The 16841-nt window shown below is 43.2% G+C and overlaps 1 protein-coding gene across 2 annotated transcripts; it reads right to left on the bottom strand.

Moving 5' to 3' along the window:
• Positions 1-336: 336 nt before the first annotated feature.
• STK38 (serine/threonine kinase 38) lies at positions 337-16185 on the bottom strand. Of its 2 annotated transcripts, XR_004082467.1 has the most exons (15): positions 16079-16185; positions 15170-15302; positions 12268-12319; positions 12000-12122; positions 10680-10763; positions 9348-9471; positions 8778-8932; positions 7194-7296; positions 6593-6654; positions 5940-6057; positions 5476-5599; positions 4674-4769; positions 4332-4426; positions 727-3528; positions 337-617 (listed from the first exon to the last, which is right to left on the bottom strand). XR_004082467.1 is itself a non-coding variant. In XM_031062886.1 (14 exons), the coding sequence occupies exons 1-14, from the start codon at positions 16173-16175 to the stop codon at positions 3398-3400; spliced, it is 1497 nt and encodes a 498-aa protein (XP_030918746.1). In that variant the 5' UTR covers positions 16176-16185; the 3' UTR covers positions 337-3397. The 2 variants fall into 2 exon arrangements, 1 of the variants encoding a protein (XP_030918746.1); XM_031062886.1 differs by having other exon boundaries at positions 337-3528.
• Positions 16186-16841: the final 656 nt, after the last annotated feature.

The following is a 16841-nucleotide window of genomic DNA, read 5'->3' as shown; positions in this document are numbered from 1 at the left end:
TGGAGGGGCTACAGGAAAAGTGGAGGACTCTTCATCAGGAGCTGGACAAGGGGAATGGCTCCCCACTGCCAGAGGGCAGGGATGGATGGGATATTGGGAAGGAATTGTTCCCTGGGAGGGTGGGCAGGCCCTGGCACAGGTGCCCAGAGCAGCTGGGACTGCCCCATCCCTGGAAGTGTCCAAGGCCAGGCTGGACAGGGCTTGGAGCAACCTGGGATGGTGGAAGGTGTCCCTGCCATGGCAGGGGCTGGAATGGATGAGCTTTAAATCCTTCCAACCCAAACCATTCCAGGATTCCCTGATTCCTGTTTGTAAAACACAACGTACCAACAAGAGTGTGTTTACTAAGAGGATTTTATTTACACAACACAATGAGATCGCTCCATAAAAAGTTGACTACACCTGCCAAATTGTACAGTGCAATTTTGTAACAGCTTTTAAATATTTACAGAACACTTTTTCAACTTCGAGGTTAAGGCAGAGTCAGGGCACAGTGATAAGAAACACTTAGTGCAGCTTTGTGCTAGGCATGATACAGAGATGAACTGGCAGCATAAGGTGTTCAGATCCATTGGAAATTCAGACTGGAATTACTTCTACAAATCCAGCAACTGCAGCTTAAAAAAAAAAAAGAAAGAGGTAAAAGATACTAAGAACCTCAAAACACAAAAAATGTAAAAATGTTTGGCTACCATGGGAGATGTATCAGGCATACAAAATCCTTACTGTTAGCAGTGAAGTGTGGATCCTGGGAAGGAGACACTGTAGGAGACACTTTTTTCCCTAATGTTGGTACAAAACTGGAACAGGATGCAGGCTTGCAGTGCACCTGGGATACAGAACCTCCCACTGCAAAGGTGTTGGATTCAAAGACATCCAACTTTTGCTGGAAGACGACAGGAATGAGGTACCCAACTGCTCCTCATGCCTTTGAAAACTTCACCTTGGACTCCAGTGACACAGCTGAGGGGTCCCACTTCAAACACAGCACTAAAAATGCACAATACACAGTACTAGAGAGTTGGTTTTTCACAGCAACTTATCACAACTTAAAATTGTTTAGCTTCTTCTTTGGTATTTATAAATAAAAATGCTGGTCCCTTTCAGTAAAGGGCTAAGAATACAGCTATTATCTCAAAATCATTTGTTCCTAATCCACAGCAGCTTCAAAGGATTTTTATTTTTGTTTTTATTTTAAGGCAGTAACTAAGCTGTTAAGAATTGAAAGAAAAATGGTCTTACATTAATTCCAATGGTTTATAAGGCAACATTTTCAAATGGCTAGAAGAAACTGCAGGATAAGGATGGAACAGTTTGAGAAGCTGGTATCAGTCCTTCATGCAAAGTTAAAAAGGAGCAGAAAGTGATGTAGGGATGAGTTGTTGAAAGCCTGATCCTGTAAGTCATTCCTTCCATGAGCCCTTATCCATCCAAGTGAGCCCTTCTGACTACAGAGATCCTGGGACTTCTAATTAAGGCTGGTTTTGCATTTCAGCTTGCTAGGATCCAGCTGCTGTCTGAACTGCTTATGGCAAGTCATGAACTCATAGGACATGTACAAAAAGCACAGGGGTGGTGAGGGGAGGACCCTGATGAGTTCTGTACAGTACTGGCAGTCCCCCACCTGTCCTTGGGGATGGCACTCGAGTCAAGAGACATCTAGGTAAACATTCCCTAAAAGCACCTATATAAAAAAAAAGTTACACTACAAATCCATTTTGTTTCATTTTCTAATCAAGAAAATCAGGACTAAACAGACCTGGAAGCCTTTTTTTTGTTTCATTTTCTAATCAAGCAAGTCAAGACTAAACAGACCTGGAAGCCTTTCTTTTTTTTTTTTTTCCTATAAGACATCACTGGAGCTTTGTCTTATTTGTACTCCAGAGTTAGTGTTCAGCACCAAGAGAAGTTTGCAGGAATCCAAGACAATTTGAATTGAGACATGCTTTTAGAAAACTCATTGAATTGTATTTTTAATATCTGATTGTAAATTCCAGACTGGAACCATGTAGGCCCATGGGTTAATGCCATCTGCCCCTGGAAGCACAGAGTTAACTACAAATGGGCACAACGTGGAGCTTGTGGTTAGAAAAACAAATTAGGAAAAGCTCAGCTGAGGCAGAATCCTCCCTCTCAAAATGCTGTTGTGTTCTGAGAGAGGCTTAGGCAAGGAAAGGCACTTTGGGGCTCTCCTGGAGAGACCCTGATCAGAACTGAATGTATATAAATAGAGTAGGCAACAATCAATGAGTGGACATGGTGGGTTCCAGTGCCCCAAAAGTGACCCCATGAGCACCATCCATGGAACACTCTGGGTACAGATGGTACAGCCAGGACAGCAAGAGCAGCTCTGTGAGGGAGCACCAGGCAGGCTCCATCAGCAACATTCTGATCCTGTTCTGCTCAAAACCAACAGCAAAAAGGCCACAGAAGATGGATTTGGCCTTTAAACCACTGAAGATGCAGCAGAGCTCAGAGGTGGCTGAGAAACAGCAGCAGCCAGCCTGGGGAACCTCAGGGCTGGCCCAGCTGTGCACAATTTGCCCACCAAGGATCAGGTTCCTGGAATTCCCTCCCTCTGCTCTAATTCCAGACCTACTTATGTGACCAGCTGTAGTTTATCTGCATTGTTTATGGATCCATCCTGACATACAGTAACCAAAAACTCAGCACTCAGTGGAGGGAAATGGCCCATTTCTCCTCTATTTAGGAAGGAAAAAGTGTTGCAAAAATTTTTAATTTAGAAAAAATATTAAATGGCTTGAGGGTCACTTAGTACCAAAAGTAAAGTGCACCAGAACTGGGGGCCACAGTGACAGAGCTGAGAAATGCTATTGAAGAGGCTTCCAGGGAGCATTATAAAAACAGCACTACAAAGTAAGGTTAAGGCAATCTGAGTTTTGTCCTTCTGCTAGACAGTTTCCTGGAGAGTTGTCTGTCTCAAGCTTCAATTATTGCTTTGTTTCCTCTGTCCTGGAGTCCTCAACTGCTGGGCAAACAGTGCTGGCAGAATTGGCAGAGTGAGTTTGTCACTTAATGCAGGACTGGATGCAGTCCTATGGAATCCCGTGGTTTGCAATGCCAAAGGGAAAGCTTGCTGTCATCTCCCAATGGACTGGACAGTCTGGCAAAGAATATAAAAAAAAACTTGCTCCTGAAGCAGCAAAAGGTGCTGGCAGCAGAGATGATGCAAACATGTGGAATTTTTCAATGGCGCAGGGAAAAAAAAAATCCTTAATAACAACCAGGTGTGTAACAAAACAGGGTCCTGAAGTCTTCTCCAAGAGTTGATAGCCCTCAAGTTTTCTTTGAAAAAAAAGAACACGTTCCTTTATGGGTATAAACCCAAAGTACAGCAACAGAATTCCACGGCTCAGAAGTCCCAGGTAAAGCTGTGTTACTTCCCTCCTTTCATATAGGATGGAATTGCTCCTCGGGCTGTCAGGCCCTCGAAACGCTTGTAGGTGTAATTGATAAAAACCCAGTCTTTGTTCTTGTAGTCTGTCTCTGGGTGGTTGCTTGTTGCCACTGGGAAGACACAGAAGAAATAGAATTAATTATCCTCTGGAGCTGCAAAGTTTATTTTCATATAAAACACTGGATGAATGTTTCTAAAGGAAAAAAAAATCCTAAACGCAGATGCAGCTTCATGCTTCAACCCCAGGAAAGAACTGCTGGGACACAGGACGTGGCACAAGCATTGTAAGCTAGAAGAGGGCAGATTCAGATGACAGAAAGAAGAAATTTTTTACAATGTGAGCTATGAAACACGGGCACAGGTTGCCCAGAGAGGTGGTGGATGCCCCAATCCCTGGAAGTGTTCCAGGCCAGGTTAGTCAAGCTTGGAGCAACCTGGGATACTGAAGGTGTCCCTGCCACGGCAGGGAGTGGAGTGGGATGTCCCTTCCAACCCAAACCAGCCTGGGATTCTGTTTTTAACCTCATGGAGCAAATGTGTGGCTATGCTGTGATCCTTCAGAGATTCACAGCAAAACATCCCCATGAGTTCCACCCTTCCCCACCCCTACTCCAAGTGCCAGCAGGAATCAGCACCGAGGGGAACTGGCAGCTTTGGGCTCTCAGGCCCTGCTGAGATTTGAACTTTCTGGAAGCTCTGCTGCCTCTGAGAGCTGCCCTTTCTCAGGCAACTCCCACATCATTTACAAGCCTGCATCTCCTCCAAATTCCAGCTTGCACCCCCTGCACCACAAAGCTTCCAAGCTATTTGGTCATGGTAAAAATTAATCAGTATCTAGTAAGATCTGACTAACAGAAGGATTGTTTTACAGGAGAAGAGGAAGGTTTACACAGAGGATGAAACAATCATTTACCTGTTGGTTTAAGGATGTCAGATTCTGGAAATTCATCAAAGTTTGAGGTATCATCAATGCTTTTAATTTCTATGGAAATCGCAGCAGGTCTCTCTCTGCCAAGAAGAGCAGATGAAGCATTGAGATTTCAAAGGCAGACAAAGAAGGGTTCAGCCACCTTGCATTTCTTAACAGAATCAAGACTGAAGGTACCTAAACCTCAGCAAGCATCAGGTAGAGAACAAAATGCTCTCACCCACAGCTGGATGTGATAAATGCCAGTCAGCTGCTCCCTGCTGCAGACCAGGGCTGGCCTGAGCAGTCCCTAGAGAAGAGCAGTTGCTTTTCTGCAAAGCATCTTACCTGATGTGCTCCCAATCAACCCCTTCAAAGAATGGGTTACTCTTTATTTCCTCCACACCAGATGCACCAATTCTGTGCTCCCATTCACAGCAAAATCTGGGATGGAAGGAAGAATGAAAATGAAGGGAGAATGAAAACGAAAGCATTCCATCCAGAAATGGAACAGCTTTCTGAACTGATATTGCTGCAGTTTTTTAACATATAAATGGAGCAGACTAAGAACTTCCACAGCAAAACCAACACACAAAGTTATGTATAGGAATGTCATGTCCAATGCCACAGTTAAGAAGTGCTACTCCTTCACAACAGGATAATGTAACCTTTCTATTTCAGGACCAGAGTAGAGCAGGAGAACATACACAGCCTAAAAAACCAGACATTTATATTTCTGTCCTGAGAATAGATACTGAAGTACAAATGAGTCAGCAAGCACTGGGACACATTTGTATGCTCCAGTGCATACAAAGGCAGAATCATTGCTGTTGCAAGAAGTCAGCTCTGTCAAAAGGATTGAACTTGTATCCTTCCATGAGAAGGCTGCAGGCAAAATAAGGAGCAGAAACATTTTGCCAGAGTAGTAGCACTTCCATGGGAACTCCTTTTTAGCACAGTTTAGTCAGGGAACCACTAAATGGCCTGAGAGACAAAAGTATTTGACAAGGGAGTTCAGCATTTGATGCATGTGCGTAACAGTTTGTAGCATCAGGGTTTTCCATGTGAAACAAGCCATGAGAGGCACAGAATACAGGGACAAGACAAGAAAATTAGTGTGGTATTAACTGGCAAACCATGGGGCTGGCACCTTAAAATAAGATCCTTTGCTTTATCAGAGATTGGAACCTCTGGAGGAAATGTCAGGGTCTCCTTCCAGTTCATCACTTTCTTATATGTCTCTTGAGGAGTCTCAGAACAGAATGGTGGATAACCTGAAAAGAAACAAAAATATCATCTTGGATCAAGCAAAATTAATTGCTGAAGCCAAAACACACCACAGAGACCAGGCAAGGAGTGGATGCTGTGAGAATTTGACCCCAAGCACAGAAATTGGCTGCCCAGAGCAGCTGTGACTGCCCCAGCCCTGGAAGTGTCCAAGGCCAAGCTGGATGGGGTTTGCAACAACTAGTGAGGTTTCCCCTGCCATGGCAGGGGGTGACACTGGATGAGCTTTAAGGTCCCTTCCAACCCAAACCAGTCTGGGATTCTATGAATACAGGTGATGTCCTGCTCCACCATTCCCAGCTCCAGCCTGCCCTGCCTGTTCCTTACCAATCAACATCTCGTACATGATGACCCCCAGGGACCACCAGTCACACAGCTTGTTGTATCCAGTCTGCATGAAAACCTCAGGAGCAATGTAATCTGGAGTTCCCACTGTAGAAAAAGCCTGGAACAAACACCACCAGTTATGCATCTGCAGGGAAAACTGCCTGACATGGACATGAGAACTTAAACAACAGTGGTTATTTTGAGAAGACACCAGATTGTCTCTGAGATCCTTTAGCAAAGGTGTTTAAAGCCTTTCTTCCAAAATATGTAGAGAAAAAATTAACTTTTTCATGTGAAAGAGTCTTAAAATAGCATCAGGAAAACAGGGGAGGGTATCACTGTCCTGGAATGGGTCAGCTGCCCTTTGTGAGACTGGAAGTGGCAAGAACTGATCGTTTTGGCTGGGAGACTTCAGATATCCATGTAAATAATTATGGCAGTGCTATCTCTGCACATATGTCACCAGCTGTTCAGCAGATGGATGAAGGACAAACTAGAGTCATTCCTCTTCTTTTTAAAAAAAAAAAGTCTGAATCTTTTCCTTTCAGGACTGTCCAGAACTCAGATGCATTAAAAACTTCCATGCAAATCCATGTTCCATGTGGATGCAACACCTCAGCAAGAACATCTCCAAGCAGGTGGAACCTACTCACCAACTGCCGGCGATTCCTCTTCCAAGTCTCTGCTTTCCTCTTGGAATTCATGTTCTGGAAAGCTGAAGGAGATTCAATAGCTGTGACTGAATCCTACTGGTCACTCAATATATTTTTACCCCCAAAATATCTTTACCACTACACTAAAGATCTCATTTAAGATGTGTGTCAATGCCCCAAACCTAAACCTCTCAGCAACTTCCAAACCCATGAAATATGGGCAACATCTAATTGAGCCTTTCATTAGCAAATCATGCTTTCAGGGTTGATGTAACTCCATGATCCAAGTTCTTCCCTTCCAGAATAATCCTGGATACTCAGAGACTGTGCTGGTTTATTCATTTCAGTAATGAGATCCAGCCAGAAGCCACCAACTCACTGAGTTCTCATTTTATTACACATGCAAAAAGCTACAGCAGAGTTTGTTTCAGAGACAAACTTCTCGAAATAAAAATGGGTTTAAAGTAACTGAAATGATTTTACAGAAAATGAAAATCCACCTCAAGATGTAAAGTTGATTATTAGACTCCCCACACTGAAATGAGTTTTGTCAGGACCCAAGAGCAACCAACCAGGTACCCTTTGGAGCCAAAGAACTTACTGAAGTCACTGGGAAGACTGTGATTCAAGTTCCTGTAAAATTCTGTCCTGTGGGCTTTCTTCAGTCCAGTACACAGACCAAAATCTGAGAGTTTCACGTGGCCCTAGAAATAAGCAAAACAAAATAAACACCCAATATAAGACATTATCATAGTAAATCACAGCAAGGTTGGAAGAGAACCCAACACCACCCTCAACACCTCTAAATTATGTCCCCAAGTGTCACATCCAGATGCCTCTTGAACATTTCCAGAGACTGTGACTCCACCACCTCCCTGGGCTATTTATTCCAATGCCTGACCATTCCTGCAGAGAAAAAAAAAATCTAATATCTAATCTGAACCTCCCCAGCACAGCTTAAGGCCAGTTCCTCTCGTTCTTGCCCTTGAGACATGGCAGAAGACCCTGACCCCCACCTGGCTGCACCTTCCTCTTCCCCAGCTCCATTCCCTTCTCTGGACATGCTCCAGCCCCTCAATGTCCTTTGCTTTCCTTTTTTAAACCCAACACTGAATGTGTACAGGGAATGAAACCATCAACACTCCCATTGCTACTCCACAGAGAGAGCCCAGTGCCGATTTACTTCAGCAAGCCTCTGCTCTGCAAGTTCCCAACCACTTCAGGGCAAAAGGAAACATCTCCAGAGGCAGCTGCAGTCCTTGGGTTGTGTATTGGCCCCAGGACATAAAAATCACCCTCAATTCAGTGATTGAATCTGTCCTGGTGCATAACGTGACCACACTGACCACAAGCAATTTTTAGAGGTGTATCTATAAAATATACCTCCTTTTCAAAAGTCCTAAATGTAGGCATGTCTAGAGGTGAACATTCTGAATTGGGCACACTGCTTGGAGAAGCTGTGGCTGCCCCAGCCCTGGAAGTGTCCAAGGCCAAGTTGGATGGGGCTTGGAGCAACCTGGAACACCAGAAAGTGTCCCTGCCATGGCAGGGGGTGGAACAGGATGAGTTTCAAGGTCCCTTCCAACCCAGACCATCCTGGGATTCTGCAGTAATTCCAACAGTGCATTACACAGCAGTGGGAAACTTGTTATTTACTGCTGGCAAACTCTTTCCAAGAAATCTTAATTTTAGGCAAACTTGGAGCAATAGGAGGACACTGAAACAACTGGGATTTCTGCAAAGTGCCTGCAATAACCAGGTAGCCAGGGCAGCCCTCAGGGGTACAGCCTGATCCTGAGGGAGGTTCTCCACTCTCAGCCTGGCTACTGGAACAGCCACGTCCTTCACATTTGGTACGACCAGAGCTGGCAAGTGGGAGTGGAACAGATGTGAGAGAAAAGGGAAACAGCTTTGCCTAAGAGGGAACTGAAACCACGTGCTTTAAACTGCATCTGAAATAGCCAAAAATACTTTAAACAGCTGTCAGAAGAGCTCAAGGTCTGAGTGGAGCTGGGGTCTTTCCTGGCTTTTGGGGATTTTCCCTGGCAATTTGGCAGATCTGCCCCTCAAAAGCTGGAAGGAACGGGGCTAAATAAAGAAGCACCATCTTCTTCCACAACTGTCAACAGCCCTTCAGGTCAATATGAGCAATCACAAGGCCTTTTTGCTCGTGGCCAGCCCATACCTTGCTGTCCAGGAGGAGGTTGTCTGGTTTTATGTCACGATGGATGAATCCCAGCTGGTGGATGGAGTCAATGGCCAGCACGGTCTCAGCAATGTAGAACTGAGTTTCCTCTTCTGTCAGAGTGTCCTTCTTCATCAGCAATGTCATCATGTCACCTGGAAACCCCCCAGAGGTGAACACACAGCCTCCACTCTCACTGAGTTTGAAGATATTTCTAGAAAAAAGCTATTTCTGCTGCATTCAAAAACCAGCAGGTTGGAGGTTGCCAAACCTGATATGCTGTGGCTCTATACAGCCAGGGCATAGCTAGGGTAGGAACTAGAAGAATATTAAAGCCAAGTTTAAACAGAAAAATATTAAAGCCAAGTTTAAATACCTGCAGCTTGAAGACCCAAATAGGAAACCTCAAGCCTCTCTAAACACTTCAGTACCCTAAAAAGCAGAAATCTTGTTTCCCTTCCAGATGTACAGTACAAACACCACGTGCACTCTCGTCCCAGACTGCATTTGTAATGAAGTAATTAGCAATCCCCAAACAAAAGGAGAGCAGCCCTTGCATTCCAGAGTTACCTCCAGGCAGGAACTCCATGATCAGGTAGAGGTTTAGCTTGTCCTGGAAACTGTAGAACATCTTCACAACCCACAAGCTGTCTGCTTCCACCAGGATGTCCCGTTCTGCACGGATGTGGCCAACCTGGACACACACAGTGCATTGGGTAAGTTTTATTAAATTCATATATTTCACAGGCAATTCAATTATTATTCTGAACAGCATCAAATATTGAGAAGACAAAAGTCAAATTTCTGCACAACGGTAGAAACACTATCAGAACATTCAACATGTGGCTGATTACATAAATATATTTATACCTATTATATATACACCTATATATAATACATATACACCTATATATAATATATATATGTCTCTATATATAGTAAACCTGTACATTATATAAATCCTATATACAAAAATCTCAATTCTTTACAAATATACCTAATCATTAGATTTCTTTTTAAAAAGAGCTTCATCCCAGTGCTGAACACGACTGTCCCAGATCATTATATATCCAGAAGTACTAGCAAAGGAAAGCTTTAAATATGTTAAATGCTGCTGCTTTATGTCTCTGAGTCTGAATTCCAGCAGTTGTAGCTCTGATATTTATATCTGATCCTGCAAGTCAGAAGTGCAGTAAAACACTGAATCATTTGCACAGGACTTTGTGTTGAAAGAGCCCACTAGGAAAGAGGTCCTTGTGAATTCAGAGATTTTTCTCACTTTTCTGACTTATTTCCTCTATAAGAAAAGACACAAGAAACCCCCAGAATTTTTAGCTACTGAAGCACAGATGCACACACCACAGAGTGATCCATGGTACAGCTCCTGCAGTTGTATCTCTGATATTTATATCCAATCCTGTATGTCAGAAGGGCATCAAAACACTGGCCTTGAAGCCTACATTTGCACAGGACTTTGTGTTGAAAGAGCCCACTAGAAAAGAAGTGCTTGTGAATTCAGAGATTTTTCTGACTTATTTCCCCTATAAGAAAAGACACAAAAAATATCCCAGAATTTGTAGCTACTGAAGCACAGATGCACACAGCACAGAGTGATCCATGGTACAGCTCCTGCAGTTGTATCTCTGATATTTATATCTGATCCTGCAAGTCAGAAGTGCAGTAAAACACTGGCCTTGATGCCTGCACTGAATCACTTGCACGGGACTTTGTGTTGAAAAGAACTCCCTGAGAATTCAGAGATTTTTTTTGACTTATTTCTTCTATAAGAAAAGACATAAAAACCCCCAGAATTTTTAGCTACTGAAGCACAGGATCCTATTCCTGCTCTGCACACAGCACAGAGCGATCCATGGCACAGCTCCTGCTCGGGGTGTTCCTCACCTGCTCCTTCTCAAGCATGTCAGCTTTGCGTAGGATCTTCATGGCATAAACGTGCCCCGTGTCCTTCTTCTGCACCAGGCGCACCTGGGGGCACACAGAGATTGATCAAACCCAGCACAGCTCTTCACAAAGTTGGGTATCAAGCCCTTGGCTTCCATTTCATTAAATCATCTCAGATTGTTAAACACAAGAAGCATTACACAGTGCAGAAAGTCCTGTTAATGCTAAGAGCTGCAGTTATTTTAACAGAGGACCACGAGTGCTTCACACCTGTAGGAAACAGATTTGTAAAGAATTCTTAAAAGTTTAATAGAAAGTTCACACAGTATGCATTGGTACATGAACTTTGCGATAAGAAATATTAACTTAGAAATATTATGGAATAGGATAAGATAAGAAATATTAACTTAGAAATATTATGGAATAGGATAAGATAAGAAATATTAACTTAGAAATATTATGGAATAGGATAAGATAAGAAATATTAACTTAGAAATATTATGGAATAGGATAAGATAAGAAATATTAACTTAGAAGTATTATGGAATAGGATAAACATTGTTGAGAGAAAAATAGAATTAGAAACGAGTTTTAAAAGAAATACATTGTAAATATATATAAATAAAGATATTTTATATATTTATATAATATATATGTACAATGTATTTATATATTCTTATATAAATATTTATATCATAATATATAAATACATTTTTATATATTTATATATATTTAAATAATGCCCACCAAGAGTAATTTTAGATAACTAGCTTTAAAGCATTTACAACATAGGGCAGCAAAAACTGATAGACCAAGAAACACTTATAATATATTGTAATTAAGAAATAGTTAACTTCTGATTGTGATGGTGTAAATTATAATATCTGCATTGTCTCACTCTTCACATGACACTAAAAACAGAATAAAAGTTTTAAAACACCTCTCAATTACCCCATCTCTAAATCAGAAAAAAATATACACCTAAAGCAGGTGGTCCAAAGCCCCTTCTCTGAAGGCCACCAGAAGAGACTTTGCAAGGGCCCTCTCCCTCTCCCTAAGTCCAGCCCCAGAAGTTCACCTTTAAATCCCACTGCAAACCTGTATTTTATTGTCCATCAGATCATTTTCAACACCATTCTCTTTCCTTTAAAGCACAGGATGTCTTGAACCAGCATTTATCAGGTAAAAAACCAGCTGCACGTGACTGTTCAGCTAAAGTCAATCTGTGGTTGTTCCTTTTGCTTGTATAAACTGAGCAAGTCTTTAACAAACACCAGAGCCAGTTAAAAACACATGTAGCCATTTTTTTTCTGGACTCACCTCTCCAAATGCTCCTCTGCCTATTACTTTGAGAGACTCAAAGTCCTCCAGTCCAAGCCTGGTTCTCTTCAGGCGAAGGAACTCCGTCTCCTTCTGTGCATGTGCCGACCTCCTGATTCTTTTCTAGAGTTTAAGAGACCCCAGTGAGAGCTCTGCAGGTGGCTTCCACAGGGACCACAGCAATTCCAAGGAAAGATCCCAGATCTCCATTTAGAAAAAGAAAATTTCTTGTATTTAACCATTAAGATAGTTTTTCCATATTCATTACCTCTTCGTCTTTTAGGCCTTCTTCTTCCATCATTTGTTCTAGTTTCTTTTGTCTAGAGCAGAGACAAATTAGAAAAATAAAGGTTGAATCATTAACTATGCTTTTGAAATTAAATTAGGAAAAAACCCAGGCTGAATCATTAACTTTGTTTCTTAACAAGGTGCACAAATCCACAGCCTCTAGTCTGTGCCAGCAAGTTATGAGGGTAAAGATGTACAAGAGACTCAGACAGGAAATTAATTTTGAAGAATCTACTATGCAGTTTTATAATTCCAACCCTGTCTTCTCTGGTTTTAGTAAACCAAACCTGCCTTGAGTTCCACAAGTTATTCAAGTGTACATTTTTGCTGTACACAAATACAAATTGAGAGATCTGGGTTCTGTTCTTATCTCTCTCTGACACCTGGGCAAGTCACTTCAGGCCAGAGCCATAAGAAGCATTTAAACACCAAAATTTCACTTTTTCCAGGAAGAATTGGTATTCAAAACCATTTAAAATTTCTCTGCATCTCAAACTATTCACATGCAAAATGAGAAAAGTTATCTTAGATTTCCTAATCCCTGAAATACTCCAAATATTTGGGAAGAGGAAACTTGTCTGTACATGTTCTCCCCCTTAAAGAATCAGAAATATTTACAGTCTTAGTACAAAAGGATTATTTGGGAGAAAAGAAAGGAGGAAGCAAGACTTTAGAAGGGGAATGACTTCAGGGGACATTTGTAATGATTATCTTCTGGAACTTTTTCCCAGTGCCAGTCGTATTAACAGCTGGCTGAACAGGGTCTGGTGGTTTGGGACATTACAAATATACTAAAAAATTCCTTCTTTCTGCAAGTCATTCTTTGCAAGATCCTCTTCCTGTCTCCTGGGGCTCTCTGCAGCTGCTGTGATGTGATAATATTTGGGGTTATCATTTCAGAATCGGGCACAATGAAAATGCTCTTGCTCAAGTACCAGTGAGCCCTGCCCAGTGACCCCAACCCACACAAACCAGCAACTCCAGTAGCAAAGTCTGAATTACACAGAATTAAACAGCTCAGCAGGACTGAGTGATGCCAAAGCCATGCTGAAATTCCCCCAAATATCCCTAATAGGGTCAATCTGCACTTCAGTGTACAGTGTCAACACCATTTAAACTCCAAATTACACACCCCCAGACATGTGTTGCTACAAAAAACATGTAACTTATTAAGTCCAGTCTGTTTGTTCAGACAAGGTCTTGATCCTAAACAGAAAAAAAAAATTGAGATTTTAGGAATACACAACAGTGCTCATAATAAGTACCTAAATTTTAAAGGCAAGAGTTGTGTGAGGAGAAAGAAACTAATTAAATCAGTGATATTTTCTGCCTGAATTGGACCTCAGTCTCTCTTTAATCATCAGAAGCTTTGAAGCAAATATCTTTGCACATTAGTATTTATTTCTAAACTGCTTCCTCGTTTCTGCAGCTCTTGCAGTGAGCAGGCACTGGGGAGCTTTTTGGGGAGCTTGTTAAGCAGCAAAGCCAAACCAACACTGAACCATTTTCCAAATTCTCGTTATAGCCTGCATGGCAAGCTGGGAGAACAGCAGAAGTCCCAGTGCTACAATTGAGGATATTCAGCAAATTTAGAGGGTTCCAACCAAAGTTAAGCCACATAGCTCAGTGCAGACCATTGCTGGATTGGACTTAAAAGAGGTGCCCCAGGTTCAGGTCAGTCCCAGCACTGAGTGATTCCTCACAGCAGCCCCTCCCTGCTCCCTGCATTGTCTTCTGCACATGGGTCAGGGCAATCCCAGCAAAATCCAGAGAATGGACTGGGAGCAGCCCTGGCACAAGGATTTGGGGGTGCTGGTGAGACAGAGCTGGACATGCCCCAGTGCAGACCCCACTGAGCCCTGGGCTGATCCCCCAGTGTGAGCAGCAGGGGAGGGGGGTGTGACCGTGTTCCCAGGGGTCCCAGGATGAGGGAAGAGACGAGGATCTGACTCCATGTTTCACAAGGCTTGATTTATTATTTTATGATATATAGTATATTAAAACTATACTAAAAGAATAGAAGAAAGGATTTCATCAGAAGGTTAGCTGAGAATAGAAAAAGAAAGAATGATAACAAAGGCTCGTGTCTCTGACAGAGTCTGAGCCAGCTGACTGTGACTGGCCATTAATTAGAAACAACCCCATGAGACCAATCACAGATGCACCTGTTGCATTCCACAGCAGCAGATAACCACTGTTTACATTTTGTTCCTGAGGCCTCTCAGCTTCTCAGGAGAAAAAAATCCTAAGGAAAGGATTTTTCAGAAAATATCATGGCTCCAGGGGGGATTCTGCCGCTCTGCCCTGCTCAGGTGAGACCCCACCTGCAGAGGTAACTCCAACCCCAGGGCCAGCACAGGAAGGAGCTGGAGCTGCTGGAGAAAGTCCAGAGGAGGCCACAGAGATGCTACAAGAGCTGAAGCCAGGCTGGGAGAGCTGGGAATGCCCAGCCTGGACAGGAGAAGGCTCCAGGGAGAGCTCAGAGCCCTTTCCAGGGCCTAAAGGGCATCCAGGAGAGCTGGAGAGGAACTGGGGACAAGAGCCTGGAGGGACAGAACAAGAGGGAAGGGCTTCCCACTGCCACAGGGCAGGGTTAGGTGGGATATTGGGAAGGAATTCTTGGCTGTGAGGGTGCTGAGGCCCTGGCAAAGGGTGCCCTGGATCCCTGCATCCCTGTCCAAGGCCAGGCTGGATGGGGCTTGGAGCAGCCTGAAATAGTGGAAGGTGTCCCTGCCATGGCAGGGAGTGGAACTGTATGAGCTTTAAGGTCCCTTCCAACACAAACCAGTCTGCGATTTTATTATTTTTGCTTTTAAAATGGAATTAATTCAATATAAAGTGGCTCTTAACCAGTATGGAAGGGAAACAAGAAGGACTTGTACCTCATCTCTCGCTCCTCGTGCTGAGCTATGAGGTTGCTGTAGAAGTTTTCCAATGTCACCTTTGTCATTGTGACTCTCTCCTTGGTGTGGTTACTCATGGATGAGCACGGTGTAGGGCCTGTCATGGCCATGGCTGGTAGGAAAGGAGAAGGGAGGAACATCAAACATTAGAAATGACAAATAATCTTCAAAACAAGAATCCATCCCCGTTAAGTGATGCTTAATCACAGAGTTCAGATTTTAACAACAAAGATCAGCAGTCTAAGCTAAGCAGGGAAAAGTCTTACAAAATAAAAGGTACAAGTCTAACTTCCTGTTTTGAACATTTTTTGATCTGAAATTAGAGGGAAGGAAGCTTAAGAAACTTTGTGCCTCAAAAACCACAATTTCAGCCAGCACGGCAAATGTTTATTGCTGCCACCACATTCTATCTTTAATGAATGCTCAAAATTCAGGAATATCACACTGAAACATCTAATCCAGAAGTTATTCTTCCCATAACCCTTGCAGAAATAATTCCACCAGTTGCTTACTGGCTCTTCTGGTGTGAAATTTATCTAAATCCTGAAAATTATCCCAATAAGAGAGCAACTGAGGAATGAGTGAAAAGGGCATTTAGTTGTCCTTAAGCACTTTTACTAGATGTTTTCTCACAGAAATTTGGCCAAATCCAGAGGACCACTGCCTTTGAGCAAGTTGTAGTTTAAAAAATAGCCAAAAACCCAAACCCCAGGGTAAGTATCTGACATATTTCTTTCTAAGAAAGATATATGTATTTTAATATCCTTTCTGAGAATACAGTATATAAATACTGCAGTGTAGCAGCTTCAGTGTATCTGACATTCCAGCTCTATTTCCTGATATGCATTAAAAAACCTCAAAGATTTCAAATGTACAACTACACCTTACCCTGCTTCTCCTGCACACCATGTAACCTGCAGTAAGGTAACAGAGTTTTGCAACTATTACTAGAAATTGCAGACAAAATAGGTGAGACACTTCCCATTTTTATAACCCTGGGTGCTGCCAACACGCTCGAACGACTCTTTCTGTTCACTTTTTGCAGATCTTTATAAGGCAGGGCCCTGCAAACCACCTCCTTCCCAGACAGCAGCTACGTGTTGCTGTCTTCACAGGTTCCTCGTGGGACGGGAGCTGGTGACCATCTCCAGCTGGGTGGCTTTTGAGATGGAATTGTGTCTTTATGTGAGGTGGAATCGTGGCTTTATGCAAGAGCAGCTCAGAGTGGCAGACACGAGTGGAAGGGCTCACGTTCTGCGAGTATCCCTGGATATGGAGTTACAACCCCAGAGGTGAGTACCCCTGGATATGGGGTTACACGCCCAGAAATTGGGGCTGCACCCCCAGAGATAGGGTTAGACACTCTGTGGCTGGGAGTGGGAGCCGTAAAAGCCATGGGCGGTTTTCACTTCCTAGAGAACAAACCAGGAAAATTCTCTGACAGAAAGGGGCGCAAGGGAAATAAAAAGGGAAGGGGAACAAAAGAGAAAGCATCGGTGCCAAACCACCTGTTAGTGCTCGGGGCCCCTTTCACAGGGATGGGCGCTCAGAGCCCACCGACCAGCCCGGGGGCAGCGGGACGGAGCGGGGCTCGGCGGGGAGGTGACACCGGCGTGGCCCGAGCGGCGCAAGGGCCCGGCAGCATCCCCGG

Source organism: Geospiza fortis, unplaced genomic scaffold (assembly GCF_000277835.1).
Source record: "Geospiza fortis unplaced genomic scaffold, GeoFor_1.0 scaffold391, whole genome shotgun sequence".
Lineage (NCBI taxonomy): Eukaryota > Metazoa > Chordata > Aves > Passeriformes > Thraupidae > Geospiza > Geospiza fortis.
The sequence above is the reverse complement of the archived record's forward strand: the minus strand, read 5'-3'. Positions and strand labels throughout refer to the sequence as shown.